Here is a 27,961-nt window from a genome sequence, read left to right as displayed (position 1 = left end):
CTTAGTTTACCCTAAGTATCTCGGGTTGCACGGACCCCGAGTTGAACGCGCTCTGGGGCTGCCTGTAAAGAATCTCAGCTACCATAAACTTGGCTTATTTTTAAGTGCAGTCTTCAGCAAAAGAAGAAGAAGTAGAATAAAACTCACAAGAATATCGTTTGTATACTTTTATTGTGTTCGCATTGACTGAATACTCAAAGAATGTAGCATCTTATTTAAGAATATAATAACATGGAACAGGAATGATAAACACAGGGGGAATCCCTAAAAAGAAGTGTTTCCTGCGCAAAAAAAACTTATTACAGTGACTAATTTCTTTGTCATTTAAATAATTCTTTGTCTCTTTTCATCCATCTGCCTTAAGTAGTTGGATGTCGTGTCAATTAAATATTAGCAGCAGTTTCTTTTTTTTTCATCAACAGCCAAACATTATTTTCAATTATTCTCTTTTGTTTTTAAAGTACAATTTTACACAAAAGCGAAAGGAAAGAAATGTTCGATCATTTTACAATTGTTTTTTTTGTGTAATATTCCATTATGATTAAACATTTAATTTTTTTTTGTAAGAATTTCTCGCACATTATTTATGAGAATATTTTCTTGCATAATCAATCTTTTCCCAGCATCTCATTAATCCCTCAAACTAAATAATAGTCAACAAACATAAGTTAATTTAACTTGGAGACTCGATAGTCATTTAATATACAATTTGTGGGCCGTTTTCTTAATTTTTTTTTGATAAATTCAGCTATTAAATATTTCCTAACGCACCCAAAATAATAAAAAAAAATCAACATTATAACATAATTGTCCACAAGAGTGATCTCCCTCTTTTTCTCCTAAATCTCAGATAATACTTCGATATTATTGTGTGTTCACTAAACTAAATTCAACAGGAATTTAATAATGTTTACAATGTCAATTCTTGCAATTTTTTGTCTCACTAATTTTTTTTATGTATAATATTACTATTTGTCTGTAAATATATTGTTATTATTTGTGGGTCATCAGCATCCTCTTACCATCTTCTCCCGTTGATATAAGATTTTTAAGCGCAATTTATACATTTCCTGCAAGAAAAAAATATAGAAAATATATTACATTTTTACACTGTTTTGAAAAAAAAAAAAAAAAAAATTTGAGGAAATTAATGCCTAATGCCCAACGCACAATAACTTTTGTTTGTAAACAGGTTTTCGAAACTTCCTATGAGAGTGAGCGAGATGACTAGATCTAGATCTCACTCACTCTCACTGAAATGTCAAAAAATTGTTTACAAAATAAGTTATTATGCGCTAAGCATAATGACCAACGCACAATAAATTTTGTTTAGTAAACATGTTTTTGACATTTCAATGAGAGTGAGTGAGATCTAGATCTAGTCATCTCGCTCACTCACTCTCACGGGAAATCTTGAAAAGATGTTTACAAAATTTTTTATGAGAGTAAGCGAGATAACTAGAGCTATGTTTCATTCACTCTCATGGAAAAGGCAAAAACATGTTTACAAAACAAAAGTTATTGTGCGCTAGGCATAATGCGCAGTGCACAATAACACTGTGCAACAAATTCACAACTTTTTTTTTTGCTAACGGAGATCTCACATGGTACGTTTGATAGAGTCAAGTCCCCTGATTAAGAATCTGACCTTGGTTTTGTTCAGGGCGGAGCATTCTCATACATTTTCCGTCAAAAGTATGGTACATTTTTTCTTAAGTGATTTTTTAGTTTTAGTATAAAACCCAATGCAATCATTTTAAAACTTTTACCAAATGAAAGAGTATCTAATGTTATGTTATTGGCTCAAAATTTATAATGATTGCATGAGGATAACAGCTCCAAAAACCTATATGAAAAAAAACGTAAAATTCGCAATTTTTTGAATTTTTCTGACAAATTTTCTATTTGTAACACTGGTTAACATTTTAAATTCAATAAAAATATATTTTCTGTACATGTGCCTACCATTTCGTGTTATATTTATTTTTGTGTGATCTAAGACTTAAAAATCATAAAGAATTTAAGAAAAATATACCATTTCTGAACTAAAATGCTCCATCCGTTAGTTAATCATCCTAGGTTTTGCTCCATCACGTGACAATGTCTTTTTTATTAATACTTTTATATATTTTTTGCTTTGCCTTACATTATCCTTTATATCTCAGGTTCTAGTGAACAGAACTTAAAAAGTGTCGGTCCGTTAGAAAGCTCATTAGCTGTGCTTCAATATTGATAATTACAAAAAAACTTTGTAAAACCACTCCTTCAAGGTGTAAAATTGGATTTTCTCTAAGAATTACCAAAAAATGGTCTTAAAGTGAGGTTTTAAAAATTTGTATAAAACAAACTAAACAAAATATTAAATATCCATTGACTTCAGACAATAGGCACTACTTAGGACTACAATTTTGTTCATCTGTGTAGACACCCTAACGGCAATTAATGGGAACCCTTTAAAATTTTAAAGTGAAAGTGTGATACCAGAGTAATACAATGTTTATTCCGCGTTATTATTTTCAAGTATTAAATTACCATGTCGATATTTTTTATTGAACGCGTGGGTTTGATGTTACAATCGAACCCACAACCTCTGCATCACAAAGCTAGCGCTTTGCCCATTTACGTACTGAGGTCCCTAAAAATAAAACAGAAATAAATAAAAAAAAAATCTTTATCAACTAAAAAAAAATATTTTCTTTTTAATATCAATTTTTAAAGCGCTTTTTTTACAATTTTTATCTTCTCTTTTTATTTACAAACACAGCGAAACACAATTTTTTTGACACAAAAATGAAAAAAAGAGACAAAATCAAAAGCACAAATAAAGCAACGACGATGCTAATTAAATAAAAATAAAGATCTCACCTAACCTTAAAATTCATAAAAATATAAATATATTATTTTTAATTCAATAATTAAGGTAAATGTCCTAATTCAAAACCATTTCCAGACGCTTTAACTTTGACAGAAGATTCAACACATTAAGTACATATTTTTCCTGAAGAGAATTACATAAATTTGCTCCTTGACTCTTCTAGAATGTTACTGTTTAGTGAAAATTCTTTAAATATAATTTGAAAACTTATTAAATACAAGAAAAATACGCGAGTGTAAAATGCTGCTATTGGATACATATTAATCCAAATGGAGACAAGGGAAAGTTTCTAATTGGAGACAAACAGTGTATAAGTGAAATCGCGACGAAAGGCTTCCAAAACCTTGTTGAGTTGCTCTTGTGTGCAGAATTTGTTCTTATTCTTGGTCTTTTCTCTTTTTCCATCTAAAACAATAAGAAAATCTCTCCAAAAAATCATATTTCCGGTGTTTCCTATTGAAGCAGTTGCAGACACTTCCGAAAAACCCTTTTTGTTCACGAAATAGGTAATTATTTCATTTGAAAACTTCACGTACCGTTAACAATAAAGATTAGCACTTAATTTAACTAAAATTAGCCAGAAATATGACATAAATGTTAAACAAAACGAATAAACAACAGTCACTTTATTGTGTTTTTCATTGGAAAGCATGTTCGATCGATAAAAAAATCAATGGTGAAAAGGTACTTTTAATTTTCTGAGATATTTATAAATTAAAATATGTGAATATGAATGGATTTTCGCTTTATTTGGAGCAATATTAACTAAATAATGAAACTGAGGTATAAAAAATATATAAATAAATATTTAATACTGTATTTATCATGGAAAAAAAATTATGTTTCCACTTGGAGTAGCGAAAAGTTTCCATTTCGAGCAGGTTTTGAATTAGCTTAATTTACCCTAATTAGAGAATGAAAAAAAGTATTCCTGATAGGACGCAAAAGGAATATCGCAATTAATTATTTTCATCTTATTATTTATAATTTTTATATTATTATTTCTATTAGATGATAGAATGCTATTTTAAATTGTTTTATTAAAAAAGAATCCCAAAATTTGGACATAAAAAACAGGAAATTAAATTTCTAGGATACAACACCGCAGTTTGAAAATGAAATGATGATCAAAGTAAATTTTATTGTGCCAAAAACTGCGTAAGCGGCTTTTAAGTTTCATTTTAGTATTTAAATAGTCAAAAATGAGGTTCCATTAGACATATTTTAATTATCCAGAACCCGAAAAAGAACCTTGAATGGCAAACAACTCTCAAAAACAAACTAACTTTGTCAAACGAACACCAGAGAGGGCGACTGGAACCATTAGGCTTTAATAAGACGATAAAACTCATCACTTTTATCTAACTAAGGAAAAAGACTGAAATTTTGATTATTATTATAGATTCGGAAAGTCATCAAACAGAACGTGGCTTAACTCATAATATTATTATTTTTTTTTTAATAAGAAAAAGCCAATAAACGATTTATACAACGACACATTATAAATAATTTCTCACTAACCCACATCGGCGGCAGTGAAGCAGCGTGCTAGCCAAAGAAATCTATCAGGAGGGTCTCGGATTCGAGTCTAGCTTTGTGCCATTTCTTCTTTTTTATCGCATTTTTTCTTTTCATCACTGTAATCGTATTTTTTCCTCAATTTAGTATTGTTTATTTGATATTAGAATGAAAAGTTTATTAGGAGCGCTTATATTAATATTATGCTTCTGAACTTGCACTCTATCGTTTTTTGTTTTCTTTTTTGATTATAATGCCCAACGCACAATAACTTTTGTTTAGTAAACATGTTTTCAAATTTTCCCATGAGAGTGAGTGAGATGTAGATCTAGTCATCTCGCTCACTCTCATGGGAAAATTTAAAAACATGTTTATAAACAAAATTTATTGTGTGCCGGGCATAAATTATTTAAGTGAAATAAATTTATTATTGTTAAAACAATAAAATGAAGTTATTATTGTTTTGCTATAAAATATGGATTGGATTTTGATAATCTAATATAGAGCAGGATTGCACCATATACTGATATACTACTATAAACTCTTTTTGCTCTGAACAACTGAAATGCAAGTTCTGCAAAGCTGTCTAAATTTTTAGAATATTTAGAGAGTTTGTCAGACTGACGTTAGAAAATTCTTTTGGGTTCTGTTTGAAGGTAAAACAATATTTTGTAAACACATAACCTCAAATGTCGCGAATCGTTCGATTGATTTTAAGAACCTAAAACACAAATGGAAAATTTTGCAAAGCTATAATACATTTTAGAAGATTTAGAGTCCATTGTGATTAATGCTTAGGGCTCCTTCTTTGTCGAAAAAATATCATTTTCAAAATACATAACCTTAAAAAATTGATTAACCAATTTTTTCAGTTTGTTAAGTATCTAAAACTTCATTTTATGCACAAAGCAGGGGAGTTTGGGGCAAAAAGTCACAAAACGGATAATTTTTTTTTATTAGATACCCGAGCGTCCTAAAAATTTCTAATTAGCGCAGTTTTATAGAAAATTTACCACTCTACAACTTTCAGAAAGTCATTTCCCTCTATTTTGTAAGGAAATATATTTATCGAGCCGTTTTCTAGAAGGTAATTTTGTGACCATTCTCAAAAATGCTGGGGTAAATATTTAGTATTAGGCATGGGGTAAAAAAACACCTAAAAGACATATTTTCATAGGAAACTTATTCCTTTGCACCTTTGTAGAACTGCGTTTTTTTTTTAATCAGGACGAGAAAAGCGCTTTTCAATTTATTTGGCAAAGACTGCTTTTAGAAAGAAAATTCTATTCAACTGTTCTGAGAAGGCGAAAATGGCGAATTGGGCGAGATGAATTTGACGAAATCTGCCGGAGAGTTGTCGAGTAAATGTCATTTAAGTGCAGAAAGTAAAAAAAAAAGAAACAAAAAATAATAAAAGGAAGTGTTTTGTGTTCTTTTTAAACTAAATATTTTAGTTTCAGTTGTTTTCTGTTGAGATTCATGCCCAACGCACAATAACTTTGTTTTCGAAACTTTCTATGAGAGTGAGCGAGATTACTAGATCTAGATCTCACTCTCTCTCGCAGGAAGATCCGAAAACATGTTTACAAACAAAAGTTATTGTGCGTTGGGAATTACGCATTCTGTCGATTTGCGTTTTTATATCATGAAAATTTACTTTTCCGTTAATTGCAGCGACACTTGAAGAATTTCAGGCATTGATCTCACTCAGTGACTCGTCCGAGGACAATTAGGGTAAGTGTGCCAAATTTCGGCATAGTTGCATGCAAGCGTCAAAGTCTCAAGTTTGAAATGTAATATGTTTAATAGAAATTGATTTTTTTTCATTCCTTCTACTTTAGGAATGTTGCTTAGAACCTTGTAGACAGTTTATCGTATTTATTTACTTTAAAATTATTCCTAATACATTTTAAAATGAATAAAAATGTAGACATAGCTTTGGTGCCCTATTTCGGCCACCTTCATTCTCATTGTTCCTTGCCCTTTGGGAATTTTTCCAATATCTTTTTCGCGTCATCTCGTTTGTCGAAGCTACATTTTTTGTTATTCTTTTGCATTGTATAATCTCTAGAGTACATAAAAACTAAAAATTCATGGAAATTCGAGTAACAAAAAATGTGGCCGGAATTGCAAGCTGGCCGGAATTTGGCACACTTACCCTAATTTCCAATGAAAACCGACAAACCATTTGTCGGCTAATAACCTTTCGTGTGAGCCAAGACACAACCCTTTTTTTGGGTGGATTTCGGCTAACTTCAGCTACGTTTATGTTTGGGCTCATTGAAAAGGTCGTGGAATTTCCTATAAAACTGAATCGGTCCAATCGGTTCCGAACTGGTAGTGAACCGGTTCATAGCCGCTAACTTTTAAAACAATTTCGAAGGATCTTTTGAATGATTTATGGATCGGGTCAAATCGGTTGAGAACCGGTAAATGGTAAATGATGCGAAAGTACTTTTGAGGTATATCATCTAAGTCACGAATTCGAGCAGTTTGCAAAGCCTCGGACGTTTTGCCACACCTTTTACAGAAACACTTGTCAACATTTACACAATTATGTTCAAATATTCCATTTTGATTGAAATGATTGCCAAAATTGTCACAATTTTCGTCAAAATATTTTATTTTGACGAAGAGGCTTGCCAAAATTGTAGTGATTTAGGTCAAAATACTACTCTGAAAAAAATAGTTGGCAAAAATTTGCATTTGGATGCAAAAATTGATTGATTTTAGAGGTCAACTTTGCATTAATCGACAAATTTGCAATTGTTTGCAAATATTTTCAATTTGGGTGTATTTTTGCAAAATATTGCCATCCTTGTGCAAATTTTTGCAAATTTTTGCCTACAATTGAATTGTATAGCAACGCCCTCTAAAGTCCGTTTTGAAGTCAGTATGTGATTTTCCACGATCTCGTTGTGTATCATCTGCATATTAATTCGATAAAAGTTTATATTTGGGGTTTCCTTTGTGTTAAAAAAGTATATGGAAAAGATAGAAAGGAGTGAACTTCAAGCACTTTGCTTGGAGTTTGGTGTTCCCGAGCTGTTTCAAGAATTTGTAGGTAAGATGAAGTTTTTTCTTCAATTATAACCTCACTTTGCGGATGAGTTCTCTAAAATTTTCTGGGCTCAAAATACATATTTCTTTTCTATTCTGCAGAAAAGCACGTCACTGTGGCTCGGTTGAAGGAAGCTGATGAAAAAGACATCGAAGTCCTTCTTTCTTCTCATGGTAGCCGGATAACTTTTAAGCGAAAGTGGAGAGAGTGGAAAGACATTGTGGGTTCCTCAACACCAAGCGCTGCAAAAACCGCCCCACGAAAAACGTGGTTCTCTTTTCATTTAGATGATATTGTGCAATATCCAGAATGGGATAGGGTACAAAAGTACTATTCTCATAATGGATGTCTTGATGATAGACACAGGGATATCCTGATTTCCATTATAATTCAGTATGGAAACGATCACAACATTTTGCTTTCCTGCAAAATAATGAAGACTATTTCCGAAGGAATTGAAGAGCACTTCCCTACTGAAGAAAAAGTAAGATTTCAAAATTATTTCAGGTTGATATTCATTAATGTATTTTTTAGGGGCATTATTTCCAGCCAAAAAATAATATGAGAAAATCTTACGGTGGACGATTGTACAACAAATACGCTAACGTGAAGCGTGCTCAGAAGAGGATGAAGCGTACTCATGATGATGATCACAGCGCAGAAGTTGTAGAAGGTTCAAACTCAGCAGAAAACAACCAAGATCTTCCAAACATGAAAGAATGGTTGAAGACAATGGTATCTGAAGAAATGTCTGTGAATGTCAGGGAGATTTGGAAACTAACTTTTTCCCTCCGGAAAGAAGATTTATTCAACGGAACAACCGACGATATCTTGCAGAAATGGCCTCTGTATGGCCATGAGAATGGAAAATCTTTAGTAATATTAAGAGTTTTCATTTTTTTTCTTCAAATTAATTTATTTTAATTTTTGTATAGATTGCTGCGGATTTTAATGAATTATTTCCTGGAGTGGAATCTCTTGAGAACAAATGGGAAATGTTTTTCGAGAAAATTGGTCCCATTTTAAAGCAATTCATTAAAGACCACGCTTCAAAGAATAATTTGCAAGAAATTCTTGATTATGGTGCAGATGAAGGTAAGTAAAATTTGGGAGTGGAATTAATAAAATTTTGGAAATGCTAAGATTTATATATTTTTTTCTTTATAGATACCAAGCAGAGAACCTTTCTTTTGTTGTTGCACGCGGTTTTGAAGCCCAATGTTGTGTTTCAAAAAAAAGCGCGAATGAAAATTAAAAGATCAAAGTCAACTATCGCGGATTCTCAAATGGCCATGCTAATAGATCTCGTTGATGGCACTGAGAATCCAGAAAATTACATGAAGATGCGACAAAAGGAGTTGGATGACACTAACAGAAAGTTTCACCCAATAATTTTCCATCAGCAATCATCGTATCGTGTCTATTGCATCAAGAATGTAAGTTTTGAAGTTGCAACGCTTTTGGAAGCTGTGGATCTCACGTTTAAGGCGTATCATGTTTTACATAACGGTCAATACGCGTTGGAATGTGAAAATGTATGGTATTTCATACGTATTTTCTTCTATAATTTTGAAGTTGAGACAGATAGTGACAAATTTTCTGGACGTATCAATGATTTCCTTCGAGTAGTAAAAGATAACATCAAAATAAATTAAAATGTTGTGTTCTAAATGTAAAAACCCCCTTCCATTTGGGGATGTTGAAAGCTATGTCCAACATTTAAGACATTTTCATGGACAGAAAGTATTAATTTGTGGTCAGGACAACTGTACACAAAGATTCCAATCCATCTGGTCTTTTAAAAAACATATAAAAATTCATTGTAAGAGCACTCTAGACGAATCTGAAGAACAAGGATTAATAACGCAAAATAATGAAGGCATCGAAATGAGATTGGATAATCTTAATACCGAACCCTTATTAAATATTGAAGAGTTGTCAACTGAATTCAAGAACAAAATGACAGTGAAATTGTTAACATTGCATTCTAAAAGTAATTTTTCTCGTGAAGATGTAATATTTGTAAAAGAAATGATAACAGATACAACTAAATTTTGTGGAAGTTTACTGTCTCAACAGTTTAAAAATGATATACCTTTACCAAAAATGTTTGATTTTAAGACTGTACTTAATATGTTAGACCAGCCATTCCTAGGGCAAGACACAGAACACGAATTTATTGAACATTTGAAAAATCTCAATGTGTATCAAGATATTGAAGAATTTTCTATCAATGAAGAAGACGTAGCTCATATACTGCCACTTAAATTTATATTGAAAAAGTTCCTAGAGTTGCCGAATGTTTTGCAAAGTATTTATGATCACTTGATAAAATCAATGAATACTACAAGTCATATCGTCAATTTCACGAATGCTAAGACTTATATGACAAACTATTCACCAGATAAAATTGTTCTTCCTTTCATTATCTATAGTGATGATTTTGAAATTAATAATCCATGTGGTCCTCATGCTACCACCCACTCTATAAAAGGAGTTTACATGAAGTTCATAAATTTGCCAGAATCAATCAGCTCAAAATTGGATTACATATTCCCTGTAATGTTTGGCCTTCAGAAATCAGTAAACAAAAACATAAATTCCTTTTTCAAGCCTCTAGTTGATCTTATAAATTCCTTGTACTCTGAAGGTTTGGATATTTCAATCAACAGGGACACTACAAGAGTGTATTTTTCATTAGCTCTGATTATTGGTGATAATTCAGAGCTTAATAAAATGCTCCGCTTCGTTTCATCCTTTGTAAGTAATTACTATTGTCGCTTTTGTAAGCGAAAAAAGTGCGATATGCAACATGATACAATTGAGCATGAGGACTATTTGCGTAATGGAAATAATTATGATCAAGATCTCACAACCGCTGATCCCAAAGAAACAGGCATCATTGAATCCAGTGTATTTAATTCTGTGCATGGTTTTCATGTCACAGAAAATTTTAGTGCAGATATTATGCACGATTTATTTGAAGGGGTCGTGCATTATGTTTTATCAAAAGCACTTTATCAATTTATTTTCGTAGCTAAGTTTTTCAATCTTCGTACACTTAACTTAAGGAAAAAAATGTTCACGTATTCGAAAAAAGACTCCAAGTCAACAACATTAATAACACAAGCTCATTTGACAAAAAATAAATTTCGTATGACAGCCGCGGAATCTAGAACTTTCATTAATGTAATAACATTTCTAATAGGGGATTTAGTTCCTAAAACTAATTCAACCTGGAAACTGATTGTCGTTCTCCAAAAGATTGTTCAAATTGTTTTAAGTTATCAAGTGACTCAACAAGATATTGAAGTTTTGGGTAATTTCATTCAAATGTTAAATTTTATGTATCAAGAAATCTTCAATGATAGTTTGAAGCCAAAGTTCCACTTCTTAAATCATTATGAGAGAATAATTACACAAAGCGGGCCGCTTCGACACCTATCATGCTTCAGATTCGAAGCAAAGCATTCTAGTTTTAAAGATTACTCTAAAATGGTTTCTGGCAGAAGAAACATATCGATGTCTTTAGCCATAAAGGCTAATTTGAAGAATGCACATTTGCTTCTCTGCCATGAAGAATGGCCAAAATATGAGGATAAAATCAGACCATGTGAGTTTAAAAATGTAATTGCACCCAATGATATAAAGAAAAAAATGTACTTTGCAAAACTCAGGCAAATGACTAATTTCCAAATTTTCGCTAGAACTTACGTATACCAAACTTGTGAATTCTTTAATGAAATTATGAGTACAAATGATATTATTTATCATTCAATGAACTTTTATGAGATTCAGTATTTCTTAATTAATAATGGTGTGACTTATATAATTTGCAAGAAGTTATTATGTGAAGAAGATAAGCATTTCAATGCATACAAAATTCGCAGAAGATTTAATACAGAAAACTGTTTTGCAATGAATGACCTATGTGATTTTACATGTACAAAACGAATTTATACTAGCCAAAGTAAGCAGAAATATATAAGTTTGCAGTGAAAATTTTATTGTTTTAATATTTGTCTAAGAACATCGAAGAGGAACAAAGAAGAAAAAACGCAAAAAATGCAAAAAAGTGCAAGAAAGTGAAAATACCCCAAAAGAAAATTTTTGCACCCTTTTGCATCCTTTTGCTAAAAAAAGTTAATCAAATTCGATTTGACCAAAAAAGAGATCAAAATCAACCAATTTTTGCAAAAAAGTTGGTTGGAAAATGGGTTACTCTCTTTCTCGGTTAATTACATGGAGTGGTGACCAACTTTTGACATCCTTTTGCAAACTATTTTTCTCAGAGTACATTTTGACGAAAATACTTGTCAGAATTGACACCTTTTGCCTAAATATACACAATTTTGATGGAAATGCTCGTCGATTAACTTTAAAATCATCCATTTTGTCAGAATGATTGTCAAAAATTTAAATGATTACGTCAAAAAACTCTATTTTGACAAAAATGCTTTCCAAAATTGACACATTCTGTATCAAAATACTCCATTTTGAAAGAAATGCTTGCCAAAATTGACACGATTTTCGTCAAAATACTTCATTTTGACGAAAATACTTGTCAGAATTGACAACTTTTGCCTAAAAATACTCAATTTTGATGGAATTACTCGTCGAGATTTACAGAATTTACGTTAAAACCATTTTGACAGAATGCTTGTCAAAAATGAAATGATCTCGTTAAAAAACTATTTTGACAAAAATTGATGATTCAGGCCAAAATACTACATTTTGACGAAAATACTTGTCAGAATTGACAACTTTTATCTTAAAATACTCAATTTTGACGGAAATGCTCGTCGAGATTTACACGATTTACGTTAAAATTATTCATTTTGATAGAATGCTTGTCAAAAATGAAATGATCTCGTAAAAATACCCTTTTTTGAGAAAAAAACTTTCTAAAATTGACCTGTTCAATTTCAAAATACTCCATTTTGACAGGAATGTTTGCCAAAATTGACACGATTTTCGTCAAAATACTTCATTTTGACGAAAATACTTGTCAGAATTGACAACTTTTGCCTAAAAATACTCAATTTTGATGGAATTACTCGTCGAGATTTACAGAATTTACGTTAAAACCATTTTGACAGAATGCTTGTCAAAAATGAAATGATCTCGTTAAAAAACTATTTTGACAAAAATTCTTTCCAAAATTGACACTTTCAATATCAAAATACTTCCATTTTGAAAGAAATGTTTGCCAAAATTGACACGATTTTCGTCAAAATACTAGATTTTGACGAAGATGCTTGCCAAAATTGTATTGATTTAGGCCAAAATACTGCATTTTGTCAGAATTGACACCTTTTTCATAAAAATACTCAATTTTAACGGAAACGCTCATCGAGATTTATATGATTTACGTTAAAATTATCCATTTTGACAAAATGCTTGTCAAAAGTGAAATGTTCTTGTCAAAATACTGTATTTTGCCTAAAAATACTCAATTTTGATGGAAATGCTCGTCGAGATTTACACGATTTACGTTAAAATTATCCATTTTGACAGAATGCTTGCCAAAAATGAAATGATCTCGTCAAAATACCCTATTTTGACGAAAATGCTTTCCAAAATTGACACATTCAATATCAAAATACTCCATTTTGGCAGAAATATTCGTCAATATTTTGCAATTTACGTCAAAATACTCCATTTTGACGGAAAATCATTTAAAATTTGCAGAGACCTTTAACTCTTTCGTCTCCTTTGGGACTCTGGGTACCCATGGAAAAAAGAATTTTTTTAGACTATTTAGAATAGATAAAATTCCGATTCTTCTGGATAATTACAAACTATAAGGATGTCCAAATCTAGGATATTTTTTGCAGGATCCTAATTAACTCCTGAGCTAAGATATTCTTGGTCAAAAATCGTGAATTTTCGATTTTCTGCTTCCTTGCAGATATTGTGACTTTTTTGATATTTCTAGACCCGAATAAGGAAAAACCTCTCGGGGCCAATAAGAATGATAACTAACAATTACAGATTACATAAATTCGAAAAACAATTTTTTCATAAATTTTCAAAAAACTTGTTCAAAGTTGATGGGTACTCTCGTCCCCAAAAATCTAGAGGTCAAATGTAAGGTTATCCCGCCAATGTCCGCCATTTGCTTTTTGACACCAACCTTGTAAGAAAATTCAAGCGGGAGCGAAATTTTTGTCAATATGGCCGATAATTTTGACATTTGGCAGCGAAGGAGATTGCTTTCGGGGAAGTTTTTCCTATTCTTCCAGATTTTGGTGAATTCTGATTGTCCAGGAAGTGTTTTTTTTGGCTCTTGAGAAAGCTTAATGTGTCTGCAATAACATCCTGTTGAGAGAAATGTGTGTTAAAGTGTTATTCTGTGAAATATTTTGAGGAATCTGTTGGCAAGCAGGAGCTGGGTGTCCTTTTTTAGCACTTCCTGGACATCACAGAAGATACTGGTCAATAATTCTTCTTGTTTCAGTGATCAATATTGTAAAGGAGTCATTTGACACGCAAAAATAATTCACAACATTGATATTATTGGCTTTTGGAAAATTGAAGTTTGTCCAAGTTTGTATCGTTTGCTTTCTTTAGGGGACGAGAGTTCCCATGAGTTTTCCAATTTCCCAGAGGCGGAGAAAATTCTTTCTCTATAAAAGTATCATATTTGACCACTAAGACTTACAATAAAGTGAGTTTTACTGAAATTCGTTCGCTGGATATGTTGTGGTCCGGAAAGAGTTAAGGAAATATAAATAAAAAAATGCAAAAATGGAAAATGCCCCTTCATTGAGCTGCCCTATCACCAGTTTTGACTTTTAGAGATATTTTTGCAAAATCAAAGACATTAGCACTAGAAAAAGTATTTTTTTCTGACCTGACGTAACAAATGGTCCGACGTAGTTACTGGGAAAGAGTCCTTGAATCCCATTCAATTCTCCGCGCCACCATTCAGGCTCATCTCTGCCCACAACACTGATAATGTCATCCTTCTCAAATGACAGCTCGTCGTCATTTTGCGCCTTGTACGGATATAAAGCTATAACTTTATCTGAAATGAAAGAACCAATCCAATTCAATTTCTCCTTCTTTACACACAAAATCCTTGTGTCCTGGCGAAATATTTACCCAGAATTGTCTCTGTCAGTTCGATTTTACTGGCAGAAACTGGCGTATTGCGTCCACTGTTGCGTCCACCCTGAAGGATCTTGACATAGGTGGCTGGGAACCAACCAATTTGTCGACGACGTCCTTTAGCCTGCAATTCACCCTCCCACCATCCCGTGTCAGTCTTCTTCCGGATCATTATCAGTTGCCCACGCTGCAGGGACAACTGTTCAGGAGTCGTAGACTCGTATGGTGCGATCACTTGGGCTATTTCGTGCTTCTTGCTACGGAAACTCTATACCAGGAAGTAGTATTAGGGATTTATTTCTATTTTTCTTTTTCTTTAGAATTAACTTCTGACTTACAGGAGTTGCTGAAGCTGATTGAGGAATAGAATAGTCAACAGATTCACTTTTGGGTCTTGTATTGATCTGTGAAACTTCCGAATCAACATCTGCTTGTAATTTAGCTTCACTCTCTGCATTTTCCTGCCTCGCCGTAACCACGGAATTATTCTACGAGGGCCCAAAATTCCATTGTGATTAGTCAATCGTTTTTTTTTTTTTTTTTTGGAAAAATAAATGAGCGGTGAAAAGTTGAAAGTTGTCACCAAAAAATTAAATTTGATGATCAGTCAGAATATTCAATTTTGTCAGCAAAAATTAAATTTGGTCAGTAAGAACTTCGAATTTATCAGTAGAAATATTTGAGTTGATCAGTGAAAAAATGATAAGCAAAAAATTAAAAAGGAGCAGTACAAAATAAAAAGTGGTCAATAAGAAATAAAAATTGGTCAGTAAAAAAAATAGAAAATGGTCAGAAAAATATTAAGCCTACTCTGATAAAAATCGCTCGTAAAAATCTCGTAGAATTTTGTAATAGGGGAAGTGTGCCAAATTTCGGCCAGCTTCTAATTTCGGCCACTTTGAGTGTAATTTCGGCCATGCAAATAAATTAATTAAAATTATGTATGTAATCTTCGAATAGTCAATAAATTCATTTTGCTTTTAAATATTTATTCATTTTTGGATGTATTAACACAAAAACCGTTCAATTTTAGGTATAATTTGGATTTAAATTGCGTTGTAAAAAACTCAGTTGCGTTGTAAAAACTCAATTGATTAGTTTTCATTAAAGGTTGTTTCAATTTTTTACTGACCCCCTTTTTTTGTTTTTGCAGACCACTTTTTATTTTTTTACTGCTTTTTTCTGACCAATTTTTAATTTTTTTTACCACATTTTATATTTTACTGCTTACTTTTAATTTTTTGCTGATCACTTTTTATATTTTATTGGCCATTTTTTACTTTTTACTGCTTATTTTTTATTCTTTACTGATCACTTTAATTTTTTTTACTGATCATCTCAAATATTTCTACTTCTCGTTTTTAATTTTTTTATTGACCAATTTATTTTTTACGGACCACTTTTTATTTTTTACTGACCGCTTTTAATAAAATACTGCTTTTTAAATTTTTTACTGCCCTTTTTTAACTTTTTACTGACCATTTTTTTTATTTTTAACTGATCATTTCGAATTTTTTGCTGACCAAATTTGACTTTTTACTCCTCATTTATTGAATGCCAATTTCTTTTCGATAAAAATTGTAAAAGGAAAAACTTACCACGTCGCTGTGGAAATCGCCGTTTTTGCTGGCTACTCCAGCATCTCCAGGCGGCGCCGGTTCCACATAATTGCAGGGAAAGATGCCCGTTCTCCCTCTGAGATTTCCCGTCCACCATTCTCCTTCCTTCTTCGTGACCAGGATCACGTCGCCAGCATTGAAAGTGAGATCATCTGGCTCCGCTGAGTCGTACGGATAAGTGGCAATGTAGTAGTCTGAGGAATCAGCTGTGCCTGCGCTGTTGTTCGTATCGATGTAGGTTGTTGCCTCAATGGACTGAGTTCTGGCAGCATATGAGTCCGTTGGGGCTACTTCAGCAACAGCTGCCACTTCCTCAACAGCTTCTTCAAGTTTCTCCACATACGACTCAGGGAACCAGCCCGTTTTACCATTAATCTCACCAGCAAGCCATCCCGGTTCAGCTTTTTGGTCAAATGGCACCTAAACACAAAGAAAATGATGAACTTTCAAGCACTTCGCAATTACAAAAAAAATCACTAACCATGATGATATCTCCTGGTTCGAAGGATATCTCATCAGCATTTCTGCCCACAAAGGCATAAAGGGCGCGATATTGGGCATATCCGGGAATTGAAGGCACAACGCCGCTCTTGGCATTTGTGCTGTCGATGGTGGCGGGAGCAGCTCCCCATGAAGTATCCTCATCGCCCCAGGATGCATTTGCTGCCTCATTGCGTCGGTTATTCTTCAGTTCAATCACCTGACTCCTCTGAACATCGTACTCCCCGTAGAGAGTCTCACAGTTGTCAATGAGTTCCGTCAGCTGTTGCTTTATCTCACTCAATTGCTCCTTATTCGAGTCAATATCACTCCTCTTTCCAGCTATCTTCTCAGCAGTATCCTGCACTTTGTCGCGCAGTTGCTGCAATTGGATCTGCAGAGACAGAGTTACACAAATGTCACAATTTTGAGGAATTTCTTAGTAGGCTCTTGAAGACAATCAATATATTGCAACCGTGAGAAAATTTTATCTACTCCGATCGGGCTCAAACGTTGCCAAAGTGTTTCTAGCAACCCTCAAATATCTCACGCAATTTTAGATTCTTCTGTCATTTTCTACATCGAGTACAGTTTTATTGAAAAAAAAGAGATGGCAAAGCGTCCCAGCTTTGCGAAATGCTCGAACTCGTGACTTATACAGACTTCAGAATCGCGATTTTGTGGAAAAATTTAGCTTAGGATTGGATTATTAAAGGAAAGTGACCTTTAGGATTCTGAAAAAGCAATAAAATTTCTTGCTTTTTATGATTTTGGGAACTTCGGGAAGTGGGTTAAACCTCTCGAATCCGAAGAGAGCTTTAGATGCTATGTATACTTCAAATGTATTTTCGCATTATTCACCATTTACCAGTTCTCAACCGATTTGAACCGATTCATAAATCACCCAAAAGATCCTTCAAAATTGTTTTAAATCCGGATTACGAAGCGGACATCTGTCATATTGTCCACCAATCACCCGGATTACGAAGCGGGCACTGTAAATTAAAGTTCATTACCGGTTCAGAACCGATTGGTACCGGTTCAGTTTTATAGCAAATTTCAAGACCTTTCCAACAAGCCCAAAACATAATCACATGCGCTCTCTGGGGTCTTTTTAACATTTGACCTTGAAAAACCATTATTAGGAATGATTCAACGGTATTTTCGCACATGGTCAAATGTCCGCCTGGGTACTCCCTAAAACATAACCGAAAATGAAAAAAATCGCACGACTCGTTTCAAAGTTCACGAAATTCAAAAAATCATATCTCCGGTTCTATTTGACCGATTTTGACGAGTGCGCAAATTAAAGGTCTCGCAAAGCACTATAGATTTCTAGAACATTTGAACTTTGTACGACCAGCACTAGAGGCGCCACAGTCGAAAAACCAATTTCAATATCACATAACCTCAATTATCTCGACTGTCACTGAACCGATTTCGATGATTACTTCGACATAATTGTAGAGGACACTTGTGTCTACATTTCATCCATACATTATTTTCCGCTCAGACAACGCTATCTGTCCGATTTTGTCGTTTAACACTTGGAAGGACCCTAGTGGCAGCCGCTGCCAATTTAGTTTTCAATTTTATTTTTTATAGTGAAGAATATATCATTTCGCCTGGAGGCCTGATTGAATGCGTGCAGAATTTATCTGGCTATTTTTTCGTAATAAAATTTTTGATAAAAATTAAATATTAATGTAAATATATTGCAAAAACAAAAAACTGCACTTGGAAGGACCAAGTGGCAGTTGCTGCCATATGCATTTTGTATGAGAGTTTGATGTTCGGCAGATGTAATTTTCTAAAAGAAAGTGTTAAATTCGAAGTGTTAAATCTGAAAAAATGGACTTTTCCCATAATAACGCTTTGAAACCACTCAGATGCCAATTTGACTGCTTCTACTCGACCAAGACACTTAAAATTTGGTTTTAAATGGAAAGTCTCACAAAATACAACAATTCTTTGATATAGTTGAAGTTCAACAAATGAACAATTTGGGGCGCTCTGGGTGAAAAAAAAACGAGTTGAGAAAGAAACAACCTCGCTTATCTCGGCTTCTGATTAATTGATTTTTTTCGGCAAAATTATAGAGATCATTCTGGTCTACATTTCACCCATATATCACTTTTCTGTCACTCCATCCAAATCTTTGATATTTTGGTTTAAATACAAAATTTGTATAATTTCACGAATTGGATTCAAGATAATTGACTGACGTCACCCAACTTCACCTCTAAATCGAATTTGCATGCATTCCGAGTTAAGAATCTCACCATCAATAAGCTGATCTAGGCTTATCACTAGCTTTCGTCACATGGACAAAATGCCCGCTGTGGCCAAAAAACGTCTTCCGTGTGCTAATCTGGGCGCTTCGCTATGTGGATCGTTTATGACTAATCCACTTAAAATAATATTTTTATTTTTATTTCCGTAATATAGTCACTACAGTAACGTAATATAACTATTCAAGTTTGAGAAAAAGCAAAAATAATATTTTTGTCCATTAAATAAGTGAATGTAATCGACTATTTTCAATCTTGTGCCAGCTGGGTTCTTTACTAAAAATTTTCTAGCAGTGATATTTTCGCTAATGACAGCTCGTTGATTGAAAACGTTTATTGCTTTTTCCTTGTGAAAAAAGTATTTTAAATCCAAAGGTTTAATTAAAAGTGAATTAGCGAAAAGGCGACCCATTTAGTGCATTCTGACTTATTTCAGTATTATCATAATTTTATAAATTTTCTTTAATATTTTTGATAATTTTTTATATTATGTTTCTGAATGAAACAGTGAATAATTCTATGGATTTAGAAGAAGTAAAAAAGAATTTCATCAGTCCAAAAACAAGCGTTTACACTGAGAGAAATCCGAAAAAGTTAAAATAACATTCCGGAAATGTTCATTATATCCTGCAGTATTAATCCGAAATCGGTGTAAATATTACCCTTTTTAGGTGTATTAGGGGTTAAAGTTACCCTTTTTCATGTTAATTTTACCCTTAAAAAGGTGTAAAATTAACATTAAAAATGTTGATATATTTCTATAGCTTAAAAGTGTTAAAGTTATGAGGAAAAAAAGTTAATCGCAGCCTCTTTTTTCTCAGTGTAAGTAGCACTTTTCGGAAAATGATCCAGTTACTCCACCTTACTATATATATTTTGATTTCAATAAAAAGTTTGCAATTTTTAGTTCCAAATCGAATTTGCAAGCAATCCGAGTTTGATCACATTAAGAATCTCACTAGCTAGACATATCACTAGTTTTTATCTCGAATTGTCTTTCGCGTACCCTTAATTCAAAACATAAATTACATCATTCCGAAGCTTTTTGCATTAGGTTAAAATAATAATCTCATCCGTCATGAGCTGCGGCGGTATTACTGCTGATTTTGCATTGTTAAAAAATGTAAAATGAGCTGTTTTGTAAAATTTGCAATGGAATTTCCACTTACTTGCTTATTGTTGAACATTTGCTCTTGATCGGCGGGATTGGCCTTGTTCTTTGCATCGAGTTTCGCCTTCTCCTGACTCAGCTGCACCAACTTTGCATTCTGCTCCTTTATCTTATTCTTCAAATTCGTCATTTCAGTATTTGATGTATCACGAGTAGTTCGCATTCGATCAATGACGGCCTTCACATTGGTCACACTGCTTCGTGTCTCGCAGATCTTCTGAGAGAGTTCCTTGATCTGTGTGTCATGAATAAATGCCCCGGAAAAGAAAAAATTTACCATCCGGGACTTTGTTTTTTTTGTTCTTCTGTCTCCACTTACCTTCTCATTGAGAGTACTGAGTTCAATGCTGGAATTTTGATTCTGTCCCTTCAGTCGCAGTAAATTGTCCTGCTCACGCTGTCTCTGTTGCTCCATCTCCTGAATCTTTTGCTTTTCCCACTCCAACTGACGCTGTCTCTCCATTTCCCTGGGGCAAAAAAAAAACGATTTTGTGTAATTTTTTCCGGAAGATCAACACTGAGAGAAATCCGAAAAAGATAAAATAACATTCCGGAAATGTTAATTTTACCCTGCAGTATTTATCCAAAATCGGTGTAAATATTACCCTTTTTAGGTATATTGGGGTTAAAGTTACCCTTTTTCATGTTGATTTTACCCTTCAAAGGGTGTAAAATTAACTTTAAAAAATGTTGATATATTTTTACACCTAAAAAGTGTTAAAGTTACGAGGAAAAAAAGTTAATCGCACCCTCTTTTTGTACTCAGTGTAAAAAGGGTAATATTTACACAGATTTCGGATCAATACTGCACACTGAGAGAAATCCGAAAAAGTTAAAATAACATTCCGGAAATGTTCATTTTACCCTGTAATATTGATCCGGAATTGGTGTAAATATTACGCATTTTAGATGTATTAGGATTAAAGTTACCCTTTTTCATGTTAATTTTACACCTTTCAAGGGTAAAATCAACATGGAAGAAGGGTAACTTTAACCCACAATATACCTAAAAAGGGTAATATTTACACCGTTTTCGGATCAATACTGCAGGGTAAAATTAACATTTCCGGAATGTTATTTTAGCTTTTTCGGATTTCTTTTAGTGTGCAGTATTGATCCGAAATCTGTGTAAATATTATGCCTTTTACCCCTAATACACCTAAAAGGCATAATATTTACACAGATTTCGGATCAATACTGCCCACTGAGAGAAATCCGAAAAAGTCAAAATAACATTCCGGAAATGTTTATTTTACCCTGCAGTATTGATCCGAAAACGGTGTAAATATTATGCCTTTTAGGTGTATTAGGGGTTAAAGTTACCCTTTTTCATGTTAATTTTACCCTTAAAAAGGTGTAAAATTACCTTTAAAAAATGTTGATATATTTTTACACCTAAAAAGTGTTAGTTACCAGGAAAAAAAGTTAATCGCACCCCCGTTTTTCTCTCAGTGAAGGAAATGAGGATTTAGGGCTTACTTTCTGGCTGCTTCCTTTTGTTCCTGCTGCCTTTTGCGATTCTCCTCCATTTCCATCTCAATCTCCTTCTGCCGCTGCAGCTGTCTCTCCAGTTCCTGCTGACGCCTCAGTTCTGCTTCAATCCTCAGTTTCTCCCTCTTTTCCGCTTCCTCGCGTTCCTTACGTTCCCGTTCCTCCTGCTCCTTTCGCTGGATATCCATCAGGGCCTTTCGACGTCTCTCCAATTCAGCTTGTCCTTTCTCGTAGTTCTCCTTGCGCTTGTCCTCAAATGATGTCTGCGGAAGACCCGCCATCGGATCCGCATCCCCAATTAAGCCCTGCGACGATACACTTCCGTGTCTGGAAGATGTCGTCGATCCAGGCCGAGAAACCTTCCGGAAACTCGGTGGAATCAATTCAGGTGGCAGTTCTTTAGGAATTGCCTGACCATGCAATGCCATGTCACAGAGATGCATTGCCAGGACAAATTCCTCACATCCCAACTTCCCGTCACTGTCCATATCTGACAGAGTCCAAATCTGTGCCAGAATCTCATGTGGCAGTCTTGACTGGAGCATGATATTCCTGGCTTGGGTACCAGTCAAGTATCCACATCTAGTGCGATCGTGTTGATTGAAAACCTGCGTGAAGTTACGCCTTACCGTGTCCCTGACGGCCCAATCACCAGTTCCAGGACTGCAACAAGTCCATGAATTATTTACGCATCGATTTTTTCTTGAAAGACTCACACAAACAAAATTTTCCGCGACCCAGGACATTCATTTTTCCTTATACATTTCTTCCCTTTTTCCGAGGGCCAAGGGATTTATTTTCTCAAAATTTTTCCACAAAGAAATATTATGACAAAAATTTCGGTCAAATAGTGAAGAAAAGAGGAAAAGTTTGTAAGAAGTATCCTTGACATTTACTCAAGGCTCCTCCTCATATGCAGCAAGAGAGAAAATTTGACAAGAGATTTGGAAACAATCAAAAGGATTTTCTGGCATAATTGGGTCAGAAATCAAGGTTGATTGAATCACTTAAAAATATTATCGATAAACAGAAAAGTTCTATTACTCAACACTTTCTTAATTTAATGCCAATAACAATTGTTTTTAGCAAGTTCCATGCGCAATAATTACATAAACATCTACGAGAAATACTTTCTTCAGTTAAGATGAAAATGTAATAAACAATTAGACTCTCAGTGAGAGAAAATAAAATTTCTCACAAGGCTCTTTTGTTGAGTTATATCGAGTCAATATGCTAGAAATGATTTTAAATGTGTCGTTTGATACTTTAACTTTAACTGCTAAAGATTCATGACGGAATTTCATAAAAACAAATTATTGAAGGTTATGATAGACATAACCTATAAAACATATCACGAAAAGCTTTGGGTTGCAAAAGCTCTTAAAAATCTTAAAATTTCTTTTAAATTCGAAGTGCCATTTCACCAATTTAGTTTAATGATTATTTTTTTTTATTTTTTATGGTTATTTTTGAATGTATTTTAGTCCTAGAAATCCTAGAAACGAAAGTATTTTAGTCTCAGAATATTTTAGAGGTTAAATTTGGTTAAATTTTTCATCCATCGGTTAAGTAAATTTCCGTTGTTGCGTAGCTTTTGATTCCAATCTCCGGGAACAAATTAGTCAAATTAGCAATAAAAATTAATTTAAACACAGTGACTTTAAGAATATATCCTTTCTAAAATTCCCGCAATTTTTTTTTTGTGGTTATGACCAATATAACCTCACTTTCCGAAAGGAGAATGGTCAAAACTATATGGGCGCTGGTCCCCGAAAATCGCCACAAACGAGAGTAGGCGCATTTTGAAGGTAATGCTATAAGATTAAAAGATTGCCGGGACGACGACAGCCGGACGGACAGACGGACAAACAACGTGACATTTCTCAGAAATCGCCTAAAACGTGAAGATTTATTGAAAAAAGTGGTTTCCGGGGAAGGGGGGTTGGAATGTGGAAATTTTGGGGGGTAAAAAAATTAGCGGTTCCAAGCAAGGAAAGAACCTCCAGGCGTATTTAAGGCTTTAATCGGAACTAAATCGGTTCTCCTGGACAGTCCCCGGGGACTGACTGATCCTTCTACCATGAGGCTCAAATTGAGTATCGAAAGAATACGCGAATACCTCAACCACAATGTAAGTGAAAACTACACAGTAAAAGCCCAGATAAGCTTATGGTAACTGAGATTCTTTACAGGTGACCTCGAAATGCGTGCAACTCGGGGTGCTTGCAACTCGAAATGCGTGAAAATTCGATTGTGAGTTGAATTTTGTGGGTAAAGAATCGCGCCGAGCCAATTTCATCCATTTCGACTGCCGAGAACAGTTTACTCGACGCGATCTTTACCCCCAAAATTCAATTCACAATCTAATTTTCGCGCATTCCGAGTTGCACGCATTTCGAGATCACCTGTAAAGAATCTTAGCTACCATAAGCTTATCTGGGCTTATCACTGGTCATTTTCTATTTTAAATAGTCTGAGTATGGAAGGGCAACCTGAGAAAAAAAAGTTCATTGAAATCGGTTAATAAACATAAGTGATAGAGTCCGGTCCATATGGGTATAAGGGTCGGGGTACAGTGGGTTAAGGTAGAGACGGCTGGGACCCATTATTTGAAAGATATTGCTCTCAGATACAGTATATGGTAAAATTTCATCGAAATTCCTTCATAAACACAAAAAATGCAGTCCGGGCAAGACATTTTTGGTTATAGCTCGGGTCAGGAAACATCGAGGGAGGAGTGCGACCCACCGTTGGAAAGGTCTCGACCTCCGCTACAACATACTAAAATTTAAAGAAAAAGCATCTTCTAGTTTTCGAAATATGTGAGATCGATTAATCGAAAATCGATTTTTCGATTAATCGATCCTTCGATTTAATCGGATGAAATTGGAGTGTCATAAAAGTTGTAGTACTCCACGAGAGCTTTCCAACATACCGAAGTTTTTCCAAATACGATGAATAGAAGCGGAGATATGACCATTTGAAAATTGAATTTTTGACCCCATCTAGCTCGGGTCAGGGGGGTCGGAGTACCTTAATTTGGGTACTAATCGAAAGCTCTTTGGCCCAGCTGTAACATACTAAAATTTGAGAACGATCCATACCATTGGGGCTGAGTTATTGAAAAACAAAATTTGGGGGTGTTCCAAAAAGGTGGAGGGGGGGTTGTGAGGGTGGATCTGACATCACCTACTGAAGAATGATCAAATCCGGTCCCGGAATCGCCACGAACGGAATCTATGTCAATGGATAGATATTGGCATAGGTTGAAACTTTTCTTCTGTGACCAATGTTCTAAACGTAGATGCTGATTTTAGAATAAAAAATTACCGGGATCCAGGACGATAGACGCTGGGAGTCCTTGTAAAATAGCCGTTATGCTTCCGATAAATCGCTGTTTTGACAACGAATTACGCAAGAACTGTTAAAGTGATCTTGATGAAATTCGGTATAGGGTCAGTGTATTACTTAAACTTTTTATCCATGATTACCACCGCCTCCCCCCACCCCTCTTTCCAGTAGCCACCATACAAAATGAGAGCATTTGACTTTATAACTCCTTAAGTAATACACTGGCCCTATACCGAATTTCATCAAGATCGCTTTAGTTTTTCTTGTGTAATTCGCTGTCAAAACGGCGATTTTTCAAAAGGATAAATTCCTTTTTACAAGGACTCCCAGCGTTTATCATCCTGAGTCCCGGCCAAGGATGATTAACTAACGTATGGAGCATTTTAATTCACAAATGGTCAGCTCTAGAGGCCAAACGGTTAGAGATAGCGACTTGGGATCTTCGGGGGACCCCCCCCCCTAAGTCGACCCAAGAATCGTTAATATGCCCCTCATTTTCTCCACCAAAACCATGTTTTTTGGGATTGCTTAAAAACGCGTCGTACGATTTTTTTTTTCATTTTTGGGTATGTTTTAGAGATTACCCAGGCGGACATTTCGTCCTTAGACGAAAATACCGTTGAATCATTCCTAATAACGGTTTTTCAAGGTCAAAGAATAAAAAGACACTAGGGATCGCATTTATAAAGCGAATGGGATCATGTTTGGGCTCGTTGGAAAGGTCTTGAATTTTCCGACAAAACTGAACCGATTCCAATCAGTTTTGAAACGGTAATGAACCGGTTCGCAGCCGATAACTAATTTTTATACGAAATTCAATACTGAGGTGTGTTTTGGGAAATATTCTGAGTTATATATAAATCGGTTCAAATCAGTTGTGAACCGGTAATGAACCGGTTATTTAGTGATAAGTAATTTTTGTCCGAAAATCAATTTTATTACTCTTAAAATAATTTTAAGAAGGGTTCTTTTGATTAATTAATAAATCAATTTCAATAAGCTGAGTACCGGTAATTGGTAAATGATGAGAAACTACTTTTGATGTTATGGCATTTAAGTCACGAGTTCGAGCATTTCGCAAAGCCTGGGACACTTTTCCATCCCTTTTTTTAATTGAACTTTTGGAATCTGTTAAAAATTATTATAAATGATTTATTTTGGAATATAAATCAAATTAAATTTGTCGGAATGCAATATGACAAATATGGTGATGCACAATAAAATAAAATCAATAATATGATAATAATAAATTTAATTATTTTCTCCGCTTCCTTGCTATTCTCATTAGGCTGCGGAATTATTTGTGAACCAATTCAATTCAGTAAAAAATAAAACAGTAGGAAATTTTGGTATTTTAATAATATTATTAAACACGTAATAGAAAGTTCCTGATTTATTTTTTCAGTTCTCTTTTGAAAGACTCTTCTTTTATTTCTCAAGATATTTTTATGACGTTGGTTATAAATAAGAAAATATACTGAAAATTCGAATGGGAAAAGATTAAAATTCTCCAATAATATTGCATGATTCAGAATATGTCAAAAGCACATGGTAAAATTTACAAAATTATTCCATTTCAATCAGGTCCAATAAGGAAACCAGAAGGTGTCTCCTTAATGGTATTCCTATTGGTCAAAAATTTACCTTTTCAATTTTTTTCTCAACAATTGAAGTTAAAGGAAGAAAGTTTGCAAGGTATAAATATTTAATCAAGTAATGTTTCCTTAGAGAAACTTTTTAGTAGGATTATGAAAAATTCAAGGATCTGTCCCAAGTACACACATTCGCTCAAAAAGAATTTTGTGGGAGGTTACAAGAGAAGCAAGATACTTACGGAGAGTCAATGGAGGGCACCCGATCGCTGACTGACATGGACCTGGGCTTGATGCCATTGTGAGCCAATGGGGATCCGGTTGCCAGAGGCGTTGGAGTCTCTGACACCGAGTTGTACTTTGGCACGGGATCAACCTGTGCCATGGGGGCCACTGAGACGGGTGCTGGGATGGGCTGGGGAGCTACTGGAGCCACTGGTGGGGTGTACATGAGAGGGGCGCTCGTGGGAGCAGCCTGGGGGAGATTCGGAATAATAGCCGGTGCTACGACGGCCGATGGGACATTTTGGGGCGGTAGGATTGGCTGTTGGGGTGTCACGATGGACTTGAGGGGATCCAGAGGACTGAGACTACCAGCTCCAGTGGGTGTCATTGTGGGGGTACCGCCAGCGGAAAGGAGGGTGGTGAGAAGGATGGGTGGGAGTGCTTTTGGTATCTCATGACCCCGAAGTGTCATATTAATGAGCTTGCAGGCAATGCTGAACTCATTGATGTTCATCATGCCATCGGAATCTGTGTCTGCCATTGACCAGATCCTCGACAGCGTAATGGGTGGTAGCTGTGACTGGAGGAAGAAGACCTTAGCTTGGGCTCCCGTGATGATGCCATTGACGGGATTCAGGGCAGCAAATTGATCACGATAGCGGATTTTCTCACGGGGCGTAACCGCCCAAGGATCACTCATTTTTTATCCAACCTCAAAAAAAATCACCCACACTAAAAACACTCCAAAAACCCAACTGATTTTGTCACTGAATATCCCAGGAACTGCTTCCTAAGATTCCCCAGAGATACCTTGCCCGAGCACCTGGCTTTCCGTAGTGGTGAAAAGTCCGGGAAAAGTGCTACAATGAACGTAGGATGCAAGGTGGGGAATGCACTTGTTCAATCAGACTGAACACACGGATTTCTCTGGCTTTTTCCACACAAAAACACTTGGGCAGCATCCAGAGGATCACAACGCCATGCTGATCACACAGATTCCGCCCCAGAATTCAGTGGAAAAACACTTTTTCACAACCACACACACGAGAATGGCGAAAAATTCCTCGAGCAATGTCAATTTTCCAAAATCAATAACCGAGTCACGATCATGCACGAGACTGACCGAAGTGCTCACCGAAGTCGATGCCGAGTGGAATTAAATACATCACACGTG

The 27,961-nt window shown here is 34.8% G+C and overlaps 1 protein-coding gene across 2 annotated transcripts; it reads right to left on the bottom strand.

Annotated features, from left to right (window-relative positions):
- Nucleotides 1–152: 152 nt before the first annotated feature.
- Nucleotides 153–27,910, bottom strand: LOC129808248 (intersectin-1). Of its 2 annotated transcripts, none has more exons than XM_055858071.1 (10): nucleotides 26,805–27,910; nucleotides 21,608–22,282; nucleotides 20,448–20,595; nucleotides 20,127–20,363; nucleotides 16,668–17,060; nucleotides 16,166–16,606; nucleotides 14,906–15,055; nucleotides 14,562–14,835; nucleotides 14,311–14,484; nucleotides 153–1,070 (listed from the first exon to the last, which is right to left on the bottom strand). In XM_055858071.1, the coding sequence occupies exons 1-10, from the start codon at nucleotides 27,485–27,487 to the stop codon at nucleotides 1,060–1,062; spliced, it is 3,186 nt and encodes a 1,061-aa protein (XP_055714046.1). In that variant the 5' UTR covers nucleotides 27,488–27,910; the 3' UTR covers nucleotides 153–1,059. The 2 variants fall into 2 exon arrangements, with proteins under 2 accessions (XP_055714046.1, XP_055714045.1); XM_055858070.1 differs by lacking the exon at nucleotides 153–1,070 and adding an exon at nucleotides 2,460–2,635 and having other exon boundaries at nucleotides 26,805–27,887.
- Between the last annotated feature and the right edge of the window lie 51 nt (nucleotides 27,911–27,961).

This window comes from Phlebotomus papatasi, chromosome 3 (genome assembly GCF_024763615.1).
Source record: "Phlebotomus papatasi isolate M1 chromosome 3, Ppap_2.1, whole genome shotgun sequence".
Lineage (NCBI taxonomy): Eukaryota > Metazoa > Arthropoda > Insecta > Diptera > Psychodidae > Phlebotomus > Phlebotomus papatasi.
The sequence above is the reverse complement of the archived record's forward strand: the minus strand, read 5'-3'. Positions and strand labels throughout refer to the sequence as shown.